This window comes from Sinohyriopsis cumingii, chromosome 3 (genome assembly GCF_028554795.1).
Source record: "Sinohyriopsis cumingii isolate HCF-2022 chromosome 3, ASM2855479v2, whole genome shotgun sequence".
Lineage (NCBI taxonomy): Eukaryota > Metazoa > Mollusca > Bivalvia > Unionida > Unionidae > Sinohyriopsis > Sinohyriopsis cumingii.
In genome coordinates this window covers 99,900,265-99,922,794 of record NC_142963.1, presented here as the reverse complement: position 1 = coordinate 99,922,794, position 22,530 = coordinate 99,900,265, and the positions used below count along the sequence as shown (strand labels likewise).

The 22,530-nt window shown below is 38.0% G+C and overlaps 1 protein-coding gene across 1 annotated transcript in view; it reads right to left on the bottom strand.

Moving 5' to 3' along the window:
* Nucleotides 1–22,530, bottom strand: part of LOC149803388 (mutS protein homolog 4-like) — a 182,656-nt gene that overhangs the window by 158,656 nt on the left and 1,470 nt on the right. The window contains exon 2 of the mRNA XM_089953095.1: nt 13,979–14,029. Within this exon, the coding sequence (XP_089809221.1) occupies nt 13,979–14,012 (34 nt within the window). The 5' untranslated portion in view covers nt 14,013–14,029. The remainder of the gene's footprint in view (nt 1–13,978; nt 14,030–22,530) is intronic.

The following is a 22,530-nucleotide window of genomic DNA, read 5'->3' as shown; positions in this document are numbered from 1 at the left end:
TCTCTCCAGCCGCGGTCAAGGACATGGTTAAAACCGGTGGTATATTTCCTCTTCTCACAGCAATACCAGCATTGATAGCTGCTGCTGCCCCAGCTGTTGCTAAAGCCACTGTGTTAGGAGCAGTTGGAACCGCTGCTGGAAAGGCACTAAAGAAATCCACAGGAAAAGGATACCAAAAAAAAGAGAGATCCACTCGCGGATCAGGGCTAAGACTTCCAGGAACTCCACCATCATGGTACCCAAAAAGGTTTTAAAAACACAAAGTGTTTTCAATGCTAGCATTTTTACACCGATGTCAAATTTTGATTTGCTTGATGCTGTTAAACAATTAAATATAAAAAATTTCAGAGGCATCTTTATGCGAGATCAATTACCACAACAACCAAATAATCCAGAAACCGGAATTATTAATCTTGATAACAGCAATGGTCCAGGAACTCACTGGGTTGCTTACGCGATCGATCCAGGTGGAATTATCTATTTTGATTCGTATGGGTTAGCACCATTAGTTGAATTTCTCCGATATACAAAAAACATCCCCCTGACAAAGTCAGGGACAAAGTCAGGGACAAAGTCAACGACAAAGGTTTGGTATTCAACGTTACCAACACAAACACTGACCGATCCTCCGATATGTGGCCGTGAAGTATTAAATGTTCTTGATGCGATCTCGAAATCAGTGAGTTCACCTCACAAAATCGTGCACGAGTATACCATGGGTCGATTTAAACAGTTTCCTATCAAATAATGGTTGATATTTACAGAAGATCTCTTCTCGAAACAAAGAAGAAAAAAAACACGCCAATGTGGATTTATCAAAATATGTGACCAAAGATGAAATTGATAATCTTTTAACGTTAACCGGAATAGACTCAGATGAGGTTGTTACTTTTCAGGACTGGCACGGAAAACTAAAAACCAGCGATATCAAATGGCATGAAATAATTCGTAGGGTTCTTGGAGCTGTCCCGGGTAACCTTCCTGTTTTCACCGACAGCGGAAAAATCAGAGATTCCCTCATATCAATCGCAGCGCTTCAAGATGATACGCAAAAAGCTGTACTAACCCGTGTAAGTAAATCCGGCGATACAATGACAGGTGAACTTAATCTCGGTGGGTTCAAAATAACAACGCTGGCAGATCCAACCTTGCCAACCGACACCACTAACAAACAATACGTGGATGCGCAACATAGCATCGCTGCGTTGTTAATCGGACAGCGATTAATAAAATCCGGTGATACAATGACTGGTCATCTCGATCTTGGTGGGTTCAAAATAACAACGCTGGCAGATCCAACCTTGCCAACCGACGCCACTAACAAACAATATGTTGACACCATTGGCGGTAAACTAACCACATTGCGGGCCGAGTATGATGTTCATATAAACGCGTTCACAAGACTTCGAAGAAACTTTCAAAAAACCGATGATGCCACGGATAAGTTCTTTGGAACTCCTCCCGTCATCGACATGAAACTTTCTGATATCAAGACGAACACTGACACGATCAAACAAACACAGCAGGATATCGTAACGGGGATTCCCGAGATCATTAACAAAACCAGTTTGATTAAAGTCCCCACTGGAGTTACTTCTGGGCATATCACCAACATAGTATACACGGTATCATCAGGATTCGCAACATGGTCCAAACAAAACAATACTATCAAATATACAGCAACAGCCACTGGAGTGTATAGACTGTCTGTGTTCAGTGCTGCTAAATTTGAAATCTTCACAACATATCCCTGGAGACATTCCACTGATAAGTATTCCGGGGTTGTGACTATCATATTAAACAAGGAAACCGAAGAAACATTTATACTGGAAGCCGCTGACAAGAAATTAACCGCAACATCTTACTGGTGGTGTTTGGAATTTATAGCTGAAACCCCTAAATTGGTTACTGCGTAAAATAATAAAATGGCCTCATTGACAAAGTCAACAATGAAGTCAATAGCGCAACAATACAGATATGATCAAGTAAGCAAATGGCATTCAGAGTTAAAAGATACTATTGACAAGTGCACAACAAAGATAAAAAAATACAAACGGCGTGTAACTATGTTATCCACAATAGTGTATTCGGTATCCACGGTAGTTGCATCTACTGGGGTATTATTATCAGTGCTGACACCAGTGACAACTGCAATCACGATTACAATCACAATTTCAATATCAACGACAATTGCAGGAGTTGCTAATTGCGAAAAAAATATCCTCATGTGCGCTAACAAAACTGCACGAATATGAAAAGTTAAACAGCGCGGCCACAAGCACCTACTCGAAATTGTCGTCATTGACGATACAACAATATCAGATTTTGAATTTGTGCAAATGGCAGGGGTGTACAACGATTACACAAAGAACTTTGAAACGACGGCAGATAAATAATGACAGAATTACTTCAGCAGACAGTCGCAAATACAAGCCCGGCGCAAACATCTTTGTTAACAGTAACTTCAACTAAGCCAGAATTCAGTATTAATTTTCCAACTGTGATTCCAGTAAGCGAAATCCCGTTAGCACAATTACGAGTATATCACAGTTGGCCCAATATCAGATCAGCATCGTTTGGTGGATTGCCAGCAAATCATTCGTTTGTGTTTGCATATAAAATAAACCCAATGGCACACCAGACTGGAACGTCATTGTGTTACCAACCGGGTCTTATCAAATCGAAGAAATCAATGAGGAATTACAACGTCAAATAAAAAACATCACCGGGAAGGAATCCAAAATAGCAATAACTGTTCATGAGCCAACGCTGTCGTCCGCGATCGAAATAAACACTCCAGACTACGCCGTGGATATCTATAATAGTTCAATCAGAACAGTGTTAGGATGGCCTGAAGTCGCTCTACTGGCACAACCAATACCACCGACACCTAAAAAGTCTGATTATATCACTGACACGCAGTCATATCATGAAATTACCCCGACATACAAACAACATCTGGATAATATAAAAAGTGCAACGGGTAGTAGGTTTTTTGGCTTCCCCGACATGGACAGTTGGGCTTTTATCCGAGGAGGAACTAGTGCTTTTGCTCTTTACCTAAGAAATATTATTGAATATTTTAGAGAAATTAATCAAGAACATAAAACACAACTAATGCAGCTACGGTGGCTCTTCCAAGAACATCTTTTTTATATAACAAGTTCACGCAGCGAAATTATTACGCGGATTGAAATATTAAATCAGCTTGCCGCAGACATGGAATATATTAACCAGCGAGTAATTCAGACAATAATTGATCACACTGATGACAGAAGTCGTTCTAAACAACAATTTCTAACCGACCACTCGCTGACGGAAGCCACGTTGCCAAATTTTAAATTTCCTGGGTATAATGTTCCCGAGTTAAGAAAATCCGTCACTGACCTCATCAATGAGCCCTTTGATGACATACTCGCACAACACAGAAAAATGCTACCGGAGCCAACTGTCCTCAGACATAACAGTAACGCTGAAGGGCAAGGCCGACATGTATTCCCGGGCATCGTAAATATAACTTCAGTGGTCGCGGTCAATCTTGTGTGTAATGTCATTGATGGCAGTTACAGCACAGACATGACAATATCAAATCATGCCCAGCAAGGATTTATTCTTTATTCATTTACTCCGAAAGAACCACCTGGATTTCTAATCGTGCAAGAGCCGATCAATCTGGTCTATCTACGATGTCATAATCCATTGCTGACCAGAATAAATTTCACACTGACAGACCAGTCTGGGAATCCTCTTGATTTGCGAAATGAAACACTACATATTAGTCTCCTGGTAAAGTCCTAAGGACTTTCATCGTAAACGATTTTCAGTCCTAAGGACTTTCAATCCTAAAAACTTCGATTTTCAAGTCGAAGACTTCCATGATTTTTCAATTAATAATATTATATTATAATAATGTCCTTGAAGAAAAAATGTGATGATGATTTCATTGATGATGTCACTGACGACGACAACAATGATGATTTCATTGATGTCACTGATGACGACAACGATGATGATAGCACTGATGTCACTGATGACAGTGATAATGATAGCACTGATGTCACCGTCAACATAAAAAATATTTCAATAAATTATTTTAAACAATAAAAAAATATAGCATGTACACGCACGTGAAATGTTTTATACACGACAAACAAGTACTTGAAGAATATATCAAAAAAGTATTCAGCGAATCGTTGATAGGCGGTGTTAAAATAGTTATTGATAAATACGGCAACGATAATTTTTTACTGACAGAATCGCAGTTGGAACAACTACGAGAGAATCATATCACGATAATCATGTGTCTTCCAGACCAAATCATAAATTATGCTCACTCGTGCATTTCACGAGATCATCTTGATAAGATATTGCAGTAAAAGTATTTTCTGCAACACTGAAATTTATTGGGTGTTTTTGCCCAAGAAGACGTTAAATTGCTTATTGATGGAGACGAAGATTTCTTACTAACACAGCAACAGTTAGATAATCTCAGACGCGAGCATATTACCGCAACAGTATGTGACAGAGATCAAATTCTCAATTATGCACACTCCTGCATTGAACCCGACCAACTAAGGAAACTACTATCACCTTGACGCTGTCGCTGTGACTTTGTTGTCATCTTGATAAAATCAAGGAGTAATAATAAAGTGATATATTTTTTTTTACTTTCGATTTCATTTCCTTGATTTCATCAAGGAAGTAAAATCAAGGTGATTTCATCAAGGTGAAGTATTTACTTCCCCTTGACAGCGTCAAGGATTTCGTCGTTGACTTTGCCCTTGATTTCATCGTGGAAATCGTTTACTACTTCTGCGGACATACAATTTTTTAATTTTCTAACGAGAGTATTTATTATCTTTTTCATTTCATACTCGCCCGCCAGTGCCAACCTAATCTTTTCAACTGCACAAGACAGTGAAACAAATTCATTTATTTGTGCTTCTTCTACTGTGGCCAGCGATTTATACAAATTATTTTGAATTTTTTTTATGAATCGATATTGAGCAGGAAGAATAAAATGCCCAACGCATTTAGCTTCATGTAATGATTCAAAATCGGACAGAATTGTTTCAGAATTTAGTGATATATTAAATCCTTGTTCTTCTAATTTTTTAATAGCAGCAATCACATTATTGATATTTTCGTAATTCATATTTATATATATTTTTATATATTTAAAAGAAAAAAACATCACATCTCCTTGAGTCTCTAGGGTGTCATATGACATCGTACCAAACTCAGGAGCGGAAACATGACCCCCCATGTGAGCCCCTAACCTGTCAAATGACAGTCTAGAGAGCCTAGAGGGTGTGTTTGCGAGCGACGAGACATTCCCCATGTGAACCCCTAGCTTACCTGAATGATATGCTAGCAAGGTTCATATAGGGACAACACAACATATAGTATTTACATGTAAAGCTCCTAAATTGCCACCGCATTTTAGCAAGCTTACAGTAGGACAGTACAACATATAGTATTTACATGTAAAGCTCCTAAATTGCCACTGCATTTTAGCAAGCTTACAGTAGTATTGTATTTACACTATATAACTTATCCTAGGATGGTACAACATATAGTAGTAACTAAGGACAGCACAGACAGATACGGGGTTATATTCTACGCCCAACAAAGTTGCACTCCCTCCCCAAAATCAATCCTGCGGAGTGGTAGAAGACCACCCCGTCAGGGGCGATAACAGGGAAAGTTGTGCAACTTTGTTGGGTTTCGAAAACCCCGTACATAATTCGAACGCTATAGTATATAAACCGACTAATACTTGGAAGTTCAAAAATAGCTCAGCATGACTTGTTTAAAATGTTTTTTCTTAAATATGATCATGTGGAAAATACAGATGAACCATAACCCCGAACAAGTGTAATAAAATAAAGATTTCATCTATGAAATAAAAGATAAATAGACAATTACGCCTTTATCAAGGATAAAATCATTCTTGACTTTGTTAAGGAATAAAGGGAAGTCATTTACTTCCTTGTACATAGAAAACCATCTGCTCGTTGTGTTACATGTAAATAATATACTGCTAAGTCGCGCTGAATAAATTTACCTGTAATGACGCTGCACAAAGGGAGGGAACTAATTGCATGAGATATGCCTAACGGAGTTATCTCCGTTTGGAAAATCCTCGGATTTTAGTGATAATGAAAAACAATCTTTTGCTTATTTTTTGACAGAGCAGATTTGGCTATATTTTTCGCCATGGACTGTATTGAGAATCTGTGAATATCAAAATACTTGCCAGCTGAGTTCATAGATGGGAATATTATTTCTTCATTTGTATCTAAATTTATGGATAAAATTGCTTTGGCTCTTTTATTGTTACAGCCAGTATTACCAGCCCTGCAAGTTTGGCTTTGCGTCACAACCCTCAGATTGGATAAACTGTTGTCGGTTTTGACACCATTGATGTGATCGATCACAAGACCGTCCTTGATCTCTCCATGGAAACACTCGAACACGAACCTATGATTAAGATAATGTTTCTTTCCAACAGTAAATCTAAGATAACCAGAATTATTAACAACACCAACTGGTTTTTTCAACCTGCTATTTCTGACTATTCCTTCGCGAGATGCTTCATAATTTGTAATGGTTGGATGTGGAACAAATTCTTGGCTCATTTATATAATAATATATTTGTCTAAATCATAATTTGTCTGAAAACTTATTTAAATAATCGCTTTCGGATATGTTGTTATTTTTTTTATTGTAATATCGTTTGAGTTCACGGTATCGTTTTCCTCCGCATTTTGCACATAACTGTGTTTTACCTCTGACCCCAATACCACATTGAAGGCATAGTATTGGTCCTAAACTCCCCCTTCGAAAGCTTTGGGAATATTGTCCGCAGAATTCACCTCTGCAGGATTTATTACAAGAGTTTGATGATTTTGTACCAAGCCACTTGCACCGGTTCATGCTATATATAATATTTCTTATTTAAATATTTGTCTTAAATATAATATGGAGGAGTTTTCGAGGTTATCTGCAGTTGGCGCCGGGAGATTCGATCTTGACAGACTAACCCGGGACTTACGACGACAATCCCTGACTGATCTATTTAATATTATCAGGAATGCCAAAAAAGAATTCCGCAACGATGGCGCATCTCACGTGTGGTCGTCATTTAAAATTATCCGCGACGATTCTGTCGTTGACAAAGTCATCGATGCTACAATGAATGATGCACGAGCAAAAACAATTATTGATTATCTTGCCCTTGATTAAGGTGGTCGGAAATATTTTTTCAGAATAAAATTTATTGTGCAAGCAGATTCTGATACATGGATTATCCTTGACAAACTCGACCCTATCCTTGCTAGCGGAAAGACCATTCTGTTAAGTAGTGGTTGTAAACCAGGAATGCTGACCGGGATTGATAAACCATATTACGCTCAAGCGTATCCTGTGACCGCAGTCATTTATGGAATCTATCCGATAAAAAAAACCAAAATTGATAAACTCACCCCGATGAGAACGACTAAGTCATTAACGATGAATTGTGTAGCTGAGCGAGTAATGGAACATTTTAAAAATGCGATGCGGGGAAACAGTTTGACTGCGTTAAGACAGTCCAAAATAACAGCGTGGGCTGAGCGGGTCAAACACACAGGAGCGTCAATAAACGATGTTGCCAAGCTAGAAAGCGCATTAAGATTTCCCATAACTGTAACAACGATAACAAAGGAAGTATTATAGAAATCGAAATATAATCGATACGGAGCTCCAATAAATATCATTGATCATAACGCTCATGCTTGGACTAACGCAGTTACGATATTTCCGCGGGATCGTGTTGTGAAATATTATCAGGGAAATATATTCAATGCTATCAAGCAGATAAGCAAAACCGACCCTGTGTCGATTAGGTTGTTTAAAAGTTCTGAAGATTCCGAGTATGATCAATTTGTAAAACCCAATGGTGAATTATACTGGACGGAGTCGTTGCAACAACAAATGAAAAAATTCGCAGAGAAATATGCGAAAATCGAAGAAAACACCAAGCAGTTATTAACTAATTCTTTTACAATTCCGAGTGTTGTCGCCCACGCTGCCAGAGAAAGAAATTCATGGAGACCAACCTGAAGTCAGTTTCTCTCGGATATACAATTAAGTTGTGTCAAGTATGGACATGGCGGGCTGTGGAATACCCGGTATGACTACCGGGATATGATTTCCGTGGATATGATCGTGTGTTATCCGGGAAGCTTTCTCGGGATGGGCGAGTGCCACGAATATTTTAAGCAATTTGGACATCCCACGAACTCGATGACACGAGTTGCTATAAACGGTCCTTTACCCGACTTTGATTTGACAGCATTTGCTTGTGTAACTTCGTTTGAATTTGCCGCAGGACTTCATCCGTGCTGTTATGTTTGGTTTGGCAGACACTTCAGTGAAAAGTGCTGGGTACCAATAGTGTTATTGCGATATATGCTTGACAGCCGAATACTGGTATCGTTGACTGTCAGTGAAGCAATCATATCATATCGACCACAGACTTCAGTTTGGTTACCAACACCGGAGTGTATCAGTCTCGATGAAATTATTAGCGAGTATGCACGAGAGAGTCCAAATACTCCCATGGACGTCATTATCGGTGAAGCTCCTAAAGTTCTCAAGATCAAACTTAGCAATAGTGAAAAAATAGCAAAGATCTCGGACGAAGAATAATCGGTAAATTTACTCAAGGTGGTGCATATGATCATAAACTACATCACTTGCGACTGATTATCGATGATGCTGAATTGGATTTTATAATTGCTGACGCCGTTGTGAGAAATATATTTTGTAATCGGGAGGATGCTTACTTGTCCAACGGGGAAAAGTTGGGCACAATTGTAAGTTATATCAATGGAGAATCGCCTCAATACACACATTTAAGATCTTCGATGCTAGCTTATGTTTCTATAAATTTACTATCAATGATAAATCGATTTCCCGACACCGCAGTTAGAGTTGCAACGGATTCATTTTATATCAATAAAAGATATTTAGAATCACTGGCTCGTTTTACAAGCAACGATGAATCATGGAGTTCGTGGAGAATAAAAGCGGAGATGTTACATGAATATTGTGAATCCGCTGATGTTACAATTAAGGATAATTATTGGAAATCAGAATTATCAGAAATGTCAAACGCACCATCTGTGTATGATCCAATCACTAGACACAAAACTGTTTATTTGAACGGGCCGGGTGGGTCTGGTAAGACAACTCGAGCGATTGAATTATTTCGAAATTCAGATATGATTGTGCGAACACCTACACACAGGCTTGCCAAGGAGATGAAACAACAAGGAGTCAATTCTTGTACTTAATCACAGCTTTTTCAAATACAGCGGCGGTGTGTGGACGTCAGATCAAATGGGAACAAAATATATTCCCGAGAAAATAATTTGGGATGAGATATGTACGGTGCCATTGGAAACGTTAAAAACATTTCTTGATTGGCTGCTAACAGCGAATACTGCAGTGATAATGTGCGGCGATCACGGTCAGCCACCTCCGTTTGTCGGCGTATCTCCACATTCGTGGTTAAAAGATTTTGTTGATTATTATGAAGAAGTGTCTGATGATCATAGAGCACTTGATGCAACGTTGAAGGAATTTAAAACATTAATCAGATTACAACCGAATAAAATTCAATGTGAAATTATGCGCGAGATGATTCCTGAAACTTCAATGAGCGACTTTTGAAGAGCGTGGAAACCAAACGATTTGATAGTGGCAAGTAGAAAGATAGTCAGAGACACACTTCAACAACAGCTATTTTAGTTACAACAAGAAAAGTTTCCAATACTGCCAGTGCCGTTATGTTATAGACCAGCTGATACGCGGTTACAGAATATAGATGTTGATATTCTTGGGAACTTGACAGGGAAACAGAATTTAGTATTGAATGATATTGTGTTAGTTGATATTAATGCTGTCAAAGATGCACTAAAAATGAATAAATCCCTGTGGACGTTGGGATACGCAATGACGATACATTCATCTCAAGGACTAACTATCAGTGATACAACTGTCTGGATTATTGATGATCGAATCGAATGGTCAAACTTGGTCTACTTGGCTGTGTCCAGAGTCAGAAGAATATCTCAACTGCGAAGTACTGTCTTGGAAGATTCAATAGCTGGTAAAATTAATAATGAAAACAACAGCGACATAATAAGAAAAAAACTTGCCGGTTACAAACAGAGTGACAAAAAAAATAATCGCGATTTTGACCTCGACGATGACTTCGTTGTTGCGCTGAAACAACAGCAGAATAATCACTGTGCGAGCTGTAATTGTATAATGCTATGGCAGTATTCGAGTAATAATCCAAGACAATTCACTGTAGATAGAAAAGATAACAGTCGCGGTCATACACGCGATAATATCATGTTGAACTGTCTTGAGTGTAATCGACGTCGGGGTGCTGGCACCCTTGGTGCTAGTTAAGTGATCGGGGTGGTAATTGTGTGTCCTCAGGAATTACTTGTAATTGCTCATGTGTGAATCCACATTGAGAAGCAGTTGAATCCAACCTGTAGATTGCTGGTCTGCCTGACGATCTTGTTATGTTAGATATCTTGTGTGTGGTAACACTCCAAATGGGATCAGTAGCTCTTTTTTTACCGCCTTCAAGTTCACCTGGTTCATATAAATATCTTACAGTGACATTACCAAGTATTGGTTGTACTGAAGAATCACGTCGTTGTGGTATATGTTTTTTTGTGATTGCGATGGCAGGTTTCATGTTGGTTGTTCGAGTAATTTCATTATTTAGCGCAGCTATCACGCTTGGTAATCTTGCAACCCATTCGCGCGATCTCGTATCCTGAATGAATTCCTTTGCGTACTGATATCCAAATAACCGCTCAGCAAGTGTTCGATTGAATCACTCAACAATTGCCTGATCACGGTGAATATCAGTATGCCCTCGTCTAATGGTAACGTTATGTTGCTTCATCAACGATGATACTGCACCTTGAAATTCTTTGCCAGGATCAACTTGTAGCAGCTGTGGCCATCGCAGACCACCTCGTTGATAAATTTGTTCAAACGCAGAAGCAACCTCGGATGCTGTTTTAGTTGTTAAAGGCTCAGCATCTTTGTATCTACTTGCAACATCAACTACAGTTAACGCGTACTTGTATGTGTTTTGACGTCTTCGGATTTTAATAGTATCGTGTGGCAGAAATAATATATCAGCCTGATGAACTTCATTTGGCACACTAACATTGAAATGCGCAAAGTGAATTTGTTTAGGATGCAGTAGATAAATTTGCCATGTTGCCTGTCGGCATAACCAATTTTTAGCAGTAACTCTCGTAACTTTTGCTGCTTCAGCGAGTTTACTAATTGCTGTGCTATCTCTCCAATATCCTTTTGGGGAATAATAAATCGACTCCATTATATACCAGCACCTAGCGCTAATTTACCTTTCATTGCAGATTTTATTAACCAGGATGCTAACTTTTCTTTGAAAGATTTATCAATGATGGCATTTAACGCATGAATTAATTTCACATCCGCGAGATGGCGCTGTTGCAAATCCTTACTTCGGTAAGCTACATCATGCGCATGACACGCCTTATCAATAGCATTTATCGGATACTCACCTGGATTGGGCTGATTCTGGTCATTAAGTCTTATATCAAGTCAGGTTCCAGGACCACAGTAATTATATCCTGGAAGATGTTTTTCTCCTGGGTATTTAGCCCACTGAGCTCCTGGCAGCGCTGTTAACTTGGCTGCGATATCACCGCCTCGCTTTTTTTTTTACTTGACAGAATAAATTTAAACTTTTTTGTACTGCAACATTCACACTTGCCTGTAAGCGCAGATCGATTATTTTTTGTTGTAGTGGTTGTTATATCTGCAGTTGGGGTACGTGTTCTACATTTCACACAATATAAATCCATATTATTTTATAATATATCTAATGGAGATCACTGACTTTTCTGCTACAAAACGACGAGAGCCAATCAAACTTAACTCAGTGCTACCAAATTCTGTCCGAATGATTATTATAGGTCCATCTGGGTCGGGTAAGACGCAGTTGTTACTTAATTTAATAATGAAGTGGATGAAGTGGGATAAGTTGTATTTGGTAGCTCCATCTGTGGACGATCAGCGATGCTACAACGTGTTAAAAGATTTTAATGAGAATGCAAAATCAATAAATGACGGTGATGATGTTATTGAATTTATTACTGACATCGATGAGTCGCCGGGTATCGATGATATTGACGGGAGCATCAATAATTTAGTCGTGTATGACGATGTGATGTTGGACAAACAACCTAACCTTGCCAGGATATTTTCACGCGGCAGACATAAAAATGTGGATGTGATTTATGTAACTCAACGATATACACAAATTCCGAAAGTGATCAGAGATAACTGTAACATTCTTGCGCTGTTCAACGGCGTTGACACACATACGTTACGAAATATACATCAGACTTGGTGCAGCGGCAACATGGACATAAATAAATTCAGAAATTTCTTTAGTCGTGCTCAGGCAAAACCACACGGATTTGTAGCAATAAATTTACATGATCCTCGAACACGATATCGAGTTGGGTTAGATACAATTTTTAACTAGAGAGCAGCAGAAATGGCTACGACAAGCAAACTCTGCCAGGGACTTTCACACAGCAGCAGAGAGGGTAAACATCCCCGAGCGTTTTCGCAAGATAGACCCTTGTATCAAGAAATAGTTGTATAGGTAGATATTTTCATGAGATAACCCTTCAAGTCAGCGGAGAAAGCCTATTTTGTCATGTTTTTCTGACTTGAAGTGTTTATTTTGTGAAAAATAATATCTCTATCTAAAATGTCCTCAATAGAAGGTTCTGTTAAGCGAAATAGCTTGTGGGATTCACCCTCTCTGCTGCTACTTGTTCAGTTTAGGGGTCGGCTTATATGTGAATGGGCTTATATGCAAGTATATGCAGTAATCAAAATCACTGGTCCATGAAATACAAATCATGAAATTGAAGGTATAGTCCTCTACATGATATATCTAAATGGTAACTTAGGTGAAATCCACAAACAGTACAAACCATAATACAGAGAAACTGTACTCAACCTAAAGGTAAGCACAAATCACTGAACCATTAAATATAAGTCACAATACATAGTTTTCACTGAAAGCTGAAGTACCCCTGCTGATACAATTGCAAGTTATGTGACTTCATAAACAATAGAGATAGCTTAATGTATATATTAACCAAAATCACTGAACTGTGAAATTGTTAAAATGTCTAACGTTTCACTGAAAGGTGTAATATTCCATAAGACACATCTAAGCACCAACTTAAATCACTCTATGAGAAACAGTATCTGAGAAAATGGCCTAAACACAAAGCCATGCCTCAGTGTTGATGCCGGCCAGCCTGACAGATCAACGAACAAACAGAAATCATCAATCCAGAAGCTGGAACTGCTTTGTAGTCCAGTGAAAAACATGGTCAGTATCTTACATTACTATAAATACCAAACAACTCAGATCAATGTTTTCAATCCTTTCTTCATACAATAAAATGATGTTCCAGTAATAAGTTCTGAGTTTAAACTTCTTAGACACAAACTTACCTAGGTTTAATTTTTGTCTTACATAACTTACATTGGCCTTCCAAGGTTTTGTGGTCTGTCTGGAAAATGTTTTCTAAGATTATCTGAATTCTGAACAGTCAAGTATTCATACGTTAGTGAAGTTAGTATATTGCAAATAAGGACTCGATCGATCTGCCCCAAATGGCAAAAGAGCTATAATTGTTGCCCTTACTTCATTCTTTACAAGCCTTGTAATAAAAAATGAATTATACAAACATCATGCAGCCAGAATCTTGCAATCAAAAGACTTTTTCAATCCTCATATTCAATTTTTCTACCCTGCTTCATCCAAATAACCAAATATAAATGAAAAAGATGCAAATTAATAGGGTTCCACTCTACATACTGTACTTGGGTTGCTTGTTCTGTGCTGCCATCATCAAGTTTCCTTTTCGATCTGCAGAAACAAGAAAAGATGTTTATAAATATAATATCTATAATGGGGGCTTTTACACTTTCAAGAAGCCCTGTCTTTCACTTTAATGTTTATTTTTTTCTTGCTTATTATATCACTGCAATTATGACCATCAAAATTACAATTTCCTTTAAATATTACTATAATAAATTCATATAAGTAGCTCTCCTTTATACCAAATTGTTATTTATTTATTATTAAGTTTTCTTTGTTAATATATTAATGTCTTAAGTAGACAAATGTTAGAACTGAAATAACTATGCTTACACATTGTAGTAGCTCTATCAAGTATTGTTTATTTATTTTTTTTAAACTGAAAAAGTTGTTAAACAAAATGAATCTTATTGTTCATTTGGTCGTTTAAGCCAACCTTCTGATTCTGGAGATAAGTGGTATGATTATTTCATATTCATGTGCATGGTACTGGTATCAGTTGCTGAGGGAAAGTAGCCACTGCTGTTGTCATTAGGTTCCTACCAATACGAATAGTACCATCAGACCTTATCACTGTCATCAACATAAGTAGCCAGCATGAAAAACTGAGAAATCTTTGATTCTTGACGATTTCTCTGCTTAGAGCTCTATCAAAGCATTAATATTAATCAGGGAGATACTTGCATCTGACAAAACACTGTTAAAGCATCAAGCAAGCAAATGACATACCTGTAGATGGAACACTGTTCAAAAATCAAGCAAGCAAACAATATAGGCCACTGTTTTCATATACCTTTTACATACTCTGCAGATGTTTATATGTACCAATTACTGTGAAAAGAGGTGCAAGACCATTGCCTGGGGAAAATACTGAAAAAATCAAACCAATCTGGACGTTTAACAAACATCATTGTTATCAGAGAAATGCTGTTCAAGCTAGACTATGGGTTTCAACAATGATACGCAATGGAGGTATAACAATTTATCAATATGTATCAACATCACAATATTTTCTGCTACATTTAGAGGTGGTTCAATGTCATTAATGCATCAATGAATGAAAATACTTACTATTGCCTTTGTGTATCATGTTTCTTTAAAAAAAAGTCTTTATTCAGGATATAGAACTAAAGTTGTCATCTCACAGAAAGCTAAATTCAATAGACTGTCAATGTCTTACTCCACTTCAACAAACGCAGACCATAGCATCAAATAAGATGTGAACAAATGGCAGACCATCATCACTGCTTTCAGTTGCGGGTCAAGTTGACGAATCAGTTGACAGAATAGCGATAACGGATACAGGCTCCATAGTGCTGACATCTGCCACTTCAGCTTGTGTGCTCACTGCTGCATGCCTGTGAATAGGCATGATTGCACTTTGTGGCCTGAGATGAAAAGAACAGGCCACACTGATTACAAACATGCTTCTCAAAATCAGCAGTCACCAACAGACAGTAGAAATCAAATGGCATCCTCAGAAAGTCATATGAAGGCTGTGGATATAAAAGAGCCAGTCGTTGATAAGCGATCCAAACGCTCCACCAACTGTGCACATGTAATCCCTTTATCTATGCTGTAGTGTGGAACTGGAGGAGGTAAAAATCATCCAGGAAATATATCATTATAGTTAGGGCAATGCTGACCACAGCATGATTCACTGTTGCACTTCACAATCTGCAAGCAATACTGTGACTGTTGGAAGTGGCGATATGACCACTCATCTGATGGTGGACTGATGTCCAGTTTTCTTGCATTACTTTATATAAAAGATTCTACCACATCAAATCCATTAATAACTGTTGAGCTCCAAATTCCTGCCAGCACTTCACCAGCCTTCTGGAAATTGGCCCTTTCCATGTCTTGCTATTGCTGCCCAAATGAGATCCATAATGATTGTGAGGCAGGATCAATCCTGATAGGTCACATAACAGATGAGCCATGCATTATTCAGTGGTGTTGTAGGCAGTGCCCTGGCGCATGGCACGCAATGAAAATTGCATTCAGGTTGTTGTAATGGAACGCTAGTATTTTCAGAAATCGAGGGCTATCATCCGGACCATCATCTGCTGTTATGACTACAATCGGCTTCTCTGATCCATTAATACACATAACAGGCTGAAAAGCAGGAAATTGATTGAGTTCTTCAAAATCAGCAGCGTGTGTCATTGCTGTGTTACTGTCATGCTTCCTCGTGCGAATGAAGATGGCAGTCTGCCCTGAATATGATACAGTCCCTGGTTTTATAACACATGCAGCAGAGACTGATGGGATCAGTCCGTGGCATTCAGCTATAACCCAGTCGTGATCTGGCAGCTGCACACAATACTTCATGTGCATCAGAATGGGCGCTGGCTTATTTGCTGCCAGTAAACCTAGTGGGACAAGTGCCTTGTTGTCTTGGCTCAAGAAAGAAAACACAGTGTTCTCCCAAAGCGACAGCCAGATCTTTCAAGTAGCTGATTGTAGCTGCTGCAAAATAAGCATCCACGTGAATGCGCCTTTCACTCTTTGCTGATTTATGCAGCTTGACAGGCGCCACGTGATGCTTACCTAAAGTTGTTGCCAAATTATGGGGAAGTAGACATAGATATGTTCCTGCTCGACTGATGCAGAAGCCATCTTGGATGAGGGCTTCATGCAAGTAATCCAACATTATGCAGATACATGTACTAAGTTTCTCAGATCATCACTGCGGATCAGCAGATGATCCACCATTTACAATGTCTATGATTGTCTTTAGCAACTGTGGTTAGTCATCTTCTAAGCGAGGCCTTCCTACTTTCTGCCGACAGAACTTTCTGAGTTGCTGGCCAATGACTGGATGTTCTTCCGTAACTTCAGTCAGATTTCTCTTGAAGTCAAGCCTAGAGTTCTGTTTGCGTGCTCATTCAGCTGCCAGACATTTTAACTCTTTCTCCAGCTGCACATTTATGCCGCTGAATTCATCAGACTTTGTTTTCATATCAGCAGTCCACAGTCCAATGATTTTTACCTGTTGAAGACTAGCCATTTGAGCACTGACAGATTCTAACTCATTGCTTGCTGCGTCTTGTGCTGGTGTAGAGTGTTTGGGTTTTTTCTTCACTAGACATGCTACTGCTGTCAAGTGTCTCGGCATCCATCTCTCATGCTGTTACATCAGCAGAAGATGCATCTTCCACCTCTGACTGAACATCACTATTTATTATCATCACGGTTGATGGAAGTTCCTGAGATGACGTGGTTAGCGTCAAAATAGTTGAATCTGATGCTTGGCTTAGACTAGGTGTGGCAGTGTGGGACCACATGCTCATCAGACAACTTTTTCTTTCTGCTGCTCTCGCATACCAAACTCAAATCAAGTTTTTGACTTCTTCATTTTGTTTACAATTGTTCCACTGCTCCTGTGCACGTTTATGTGCCAGATCTGCCTTCAGATCAGGGTGTTCAGCAATGAAAGCATCCTTAAAGTTGCTATATAGTTTATAACGCATATCCATTTTTAGCATCGTTAGTATACAGAATATTCTTAAAAAATATGTAATATTAGCTGGAAAAATATCGATATTAAAAACTCTAGCAAACAGTACACTGCCTATGTCACTGAATAACACATGTGTGGAAGGCAGCTGCAGTTGATTCTTTCAGATGTACTGTGTGTAGGAGCAATGTAGTTGTGGCTACTGCAGCTGAGTCGCCTGCTTCAAGACCAACCCATTCATATTTGTTCTGTGGCACAAATTGTACAAATTGAAATTAACAAATAATTTATAATTAGGGATCACCCATAAAGGATGTCCGCAAAACATACTGGAATACACGTAGTAGGCCTAAAGCAGCTCTTCAATGCAGAATATCATAACAAAAAATACTAGCTTGCTGACCTCCACAAGGTCCTTTACACCCTCTAAACCTTGTCCACATTTGAACAACCCACCAACCCCCCATCTTTGTGGACATTCTTTATGGATGATCCCTTAGCACATTGCAGTGTTTAGTTCCCAGACCATAAGTGATGTTTCTATTTTTGTCTTGAGCGGTTTACATTAACAACTGAGAACACTCAGAACAAGATCATTAAACCTAGACATGGTCTTCATTTATTGTCAAAAGGTAGGTGTGTCTATTTATAGCAGAATAGGATAATAAATGTGCTTTAAATGTATCTGATCAATGTCTAATCAACATAAAAAGAAAGAATGAAAAGGAAAACACTTTATTTTCTATTTTGTTTTGGGAATTTAGCATATCCTACAATGAATTAATCCAATGAAACAATTAATGTTTATTTGCAAACATTGACTCAATGGTATATTTTTCATTTTATTAGTGTAGGTGATACTATCATGACAAATATCATAAAAAAGATAATTATCTTGATTGGTCTTGTGATACAGCATGGCTGGTGATACCTTACCTAGCTTTGATATGATAATGCATCAACTGCCATACTACTGCTGGAATATTCATATACTTTAAAATGAATTGTGATAGACTAGAATAAAAAGAGAAAGAAAAAAAACTAATTGCTTTGTACCTTACTTACAAGAAGTATCATCAGGATTCTAAACTTTCCATTTATCCCATATGCCTGTATGCTAAACACTTTTTTATTAGGCTGGTTCCATCCCCACAGAAAAAAATTTATTCTGTTAGTACCCATGACAAAAATTTGAATAATTTTGGATGGATACAGATGTGTAAAACAATAAAATAAAACACATTTTGAGCATTTTCAATAATTCATTAAATCTGAATTTCATTATAAATTCATACATAACATAGTAACTTCCAATATTATATTGGTTTGCCAAGTCAAAAATGGTGAACCAAATTTTAATCATCGACCCTCATCTGCAGATATTTTATGTTATCATGATCTAAATTTACAAAGGCCTTGAAGTTCTCCAAACACAGCAAAAAACTTTTTGATAGAAGGAGAATCAATCTTCAACAGCTCCTATAAGTAAACAATGACAAGTGTGCATCATGCTATCTATTGTTGGGGCCCTAAGTGGCCGAGTGGTCTACAGCTCACACCATAAAATATGGATCACTGCCATCTCACCTCTGTCTGCGTGGGTTCAAATCTTGTGCTCAGCCAATGTGGGTATGTGAAAAAGCCTGCCAGCAGCTTCCCGTGGGTCGGTGGTTCTTTCCAGGCTTTTCCCAGGTTCTTTCTCGACCATTTATACTGCCACCATGCATAGCCTATCTTGTGCTGAAAAATGGCATTAAACCCTATAAAAACAACAATAACAACTATCTATTGTCAGCACTTACAAACTTTACCTACCATAAGGTAACCTAGTAGCAATTCAATTTTAGCGGCCATTATAAATTTATGATGTGATATCCTAATACTTTAATCACCTTAAACACTGACAGCAGAAATCAACTACACTAGGAATTAATATTACAAGATAACAAAGAGAAGGAAAAAAAAGAATTATAAAAGAAGCACAAGGTTCTTTTAAGTTGTAAAGTTTAATCAAGATCTGTCTGACAGAACTGTTGAGCAAGTAAACAACTATTTCAGTCTCAGGTCAGTCATTAAATTCCACAATCTTTTTAGTTCAGATTCATTGGATTTTAATGACCGACCTGAAATTGAAGTAGATGATCACCAATTTGGGTCAAACCTATATTGATCAGTATAGATGAAACCTGGATGTCAGCTTCTGTGTTGAGGTAGGGACATGAGCCACGGCATTTTCTGGACCTGCATGTGTTTGAAACATGTACCTTCAATTCCGCACCAAAGAGTCAGGTGTTAATTTTAGTAATGTTAAAGGACTGAAATTCCATCAATAAAACAATGTCTCTATTTTTTTTCACTTACAACTAGGATAAGCTCTCGAAAGACTCTTTTTCCTAAAACATAACTTACATTATTAACCAATCCATGTCAGCCAAACCCATATATACTCTCTCTTTTATGTTCACCCATTTCTAGGCTGGTTCCCATTTTTCAATATCATTAATACCATGTGTCCTAAACATGCACTGCTTTTTGGACACCATTTTTAATTTTTTTATAATCAACAGCTTGATCATGCAGATGCTTCACATGAACAAATAGGTGAAGTTTTAAGCATCTGGGATGTTGCTGTCAGTCTGGTTCCCTGATAATTTTTCCGTAGCTTTTGCTAGCATGCCGTAAGTCCGTATTTTAAGAGTAATTTTTGTAAGACATATGGCAAAATTGTAAGATCTGGCAGGTCTGTTACACTATTAAAATTAGTTTACTCCCCAACCATCAACGACTACATTTTAATATCACTAATACAACACCTGCAGCTATTGTGTTGAATAATTTGCCAGTGCAATGGGAGGCTGATGACCTCAAGACCTAGTAAAAATGTTTCTCATTCTTACATAACAGCAAAATTGCATCAGCTTGGGCCACTTTTTGTGGCACAAATATTGGCCCCAAACAAAATATGCTTTCGCTCTGGTTTGCCAAAGACCAATATTAGAAAACAGAGAAAGTAGTAAAATGTGTCTCATAATAACCTCCAGTGACGGATACCGGTAAGCTAGGTAGGCACATGAAGAAGCAATAACTTGAACATCAATGGTCCTTAATTTTCAAATATCAGTAGAGCCTTTGGGAGTTAGGAAAAGGTCCTCTCTTCCCAGACCTGCCAACCCTGACAAGACTGTCTCAGAAAGGCAGTTGATTTTTTTCCTTAAGTTTGATCAGTTTTCAGTAAGGTGTAACAAAATATCATAAACTGCTATTGTAATGCTGGAAAATGTACTTTAAAAAAGTTCAGTATTTGAAACATTCAGCGATGGTAAACATTATGTCCAACTGAAAATTGTTTAAAGTACACAGAGATCTTTTTTACCACTAGTACAGTTGTACAAACTTCAGTTCCTAATCCTATGCAGCTCAATGGGCTGTTGCTATCTCTCAACCTGATGTAATTTTGGGAATTATTTTCCAATACACATGATGACGGCAATCATATCTCCTGCCACGAGACTTACTAAAACTGACATATGATGTCCAATAAACATAATTCTGTCCCTTCCTGTTTTATTCAGAAGAATCTGAATATCCTTTTTATTCTTCTGCACAGAAATATTAACACTTTTTAAGAGGCTTAATTTCCTTTTCGTCTTCAACATGCGTCGCTTGCTGGATGCCTTTTTAAAAATTCTATAATCAAGAGTTTGATCATCCAGCTGCTTTACATGAAAAATATGTGCAGTTTAAAGTGTTTGAGGTACTGCTGTAAAGTAGTCTGGCTCCCTGACTAATTCTGCTAATTCTAATATGAAACCCTGTTCCAAATCAAATACGGATGACCCAATTATCTGGATTTTAGGCAACAGTCAATATTTTGTAGTTTTTGCTTTTGTTCCATAAGTCTGTATTTAAAGGGTCATTTTCATAAGACTTGTGGCTAAATCATAAGGGTTAGCAGGTCTGCTTACCCCTTTTTTGTCCCTGTGTCAATGGATACCCAGGTACTCGGGTACCCACCCATTTATAATTAGCTGTAGGATACACGTTTAATTCATGTAAAAAACAAAACAAACAAAAAAACGTGTTTCCAAGTTCAGATCAAAGATTATATCTGGCAACATCAGGAGCAAGGAAGACACAGAATAACATGTAATATTCGAGGCTCCTGACATGTGACACTGATCCACTGTAGAACTCTGTCTACTGATCTTACATTTTCTATGTTTGCAACCATTTGGCTATGTACATCGAACAGTTTCCTTGTTTTCTATTTATAGTTACTGAACATGACATGTTTCTAAGTAGTATGAATTATACTTAGGTCTGCATTGAAAAAACATGGCACCAAATATTAACTAAAACTGTGACTCCTGGATATGACTACAAAATGTTAGAAGAGAGAGATTTTTTAAACTGAAGAACATGTTGCATCAGAAAAAGGACAAATCAACAGCACTTTGAAAATTTTGAAAGAGCTATTATACAGCGATGTAATACAGAATTCAGAATTTGTGGACTTAACCGATTCGGCCCCGATCCCGTCTGTAGGCGTGATGAGGCTGTACCCTACTTCAAAGCCCTGCAGCATCAAGGCCATTTAAGATAGACCAACGTGGATGGTATTAAAAAATAGCAGACAGATATAGCTCTAAAATGATATCAAATAATCTGGAAGTTCTAGTTGCACTACAAAATACAGTTAGAAAAAGCTCATTTTTTGGACCCGTTTTTTTTCCACCCAAAATTCGCTCGAGATCGGAATGCGATTTGTGTCCAGATTTTAGACCTTTTGGCCTCAGATCTAAGGCATACCGGTCTTAACTGCACACAGACAGGTGAACCTTTGCAAAAACTAGGATAAGGTGGGCATTTGGAATAAATTGCGGTCTCCATACGAAAATGATGGGTCTATTAAGCAAAAAAAAAAAAAAAAAAAAAAAGAACTCCAACTTTTACCCTTCTGCTCATGCGCAAGCAAAATAGCCAATGGAAATTGATGTTTCTAATACAACTAGGCATTATTCTCATGGATAATCCGTTGAAAACCGCTGTATTACGATGTATTCAGAAATAGCACCCCAAATCTCGT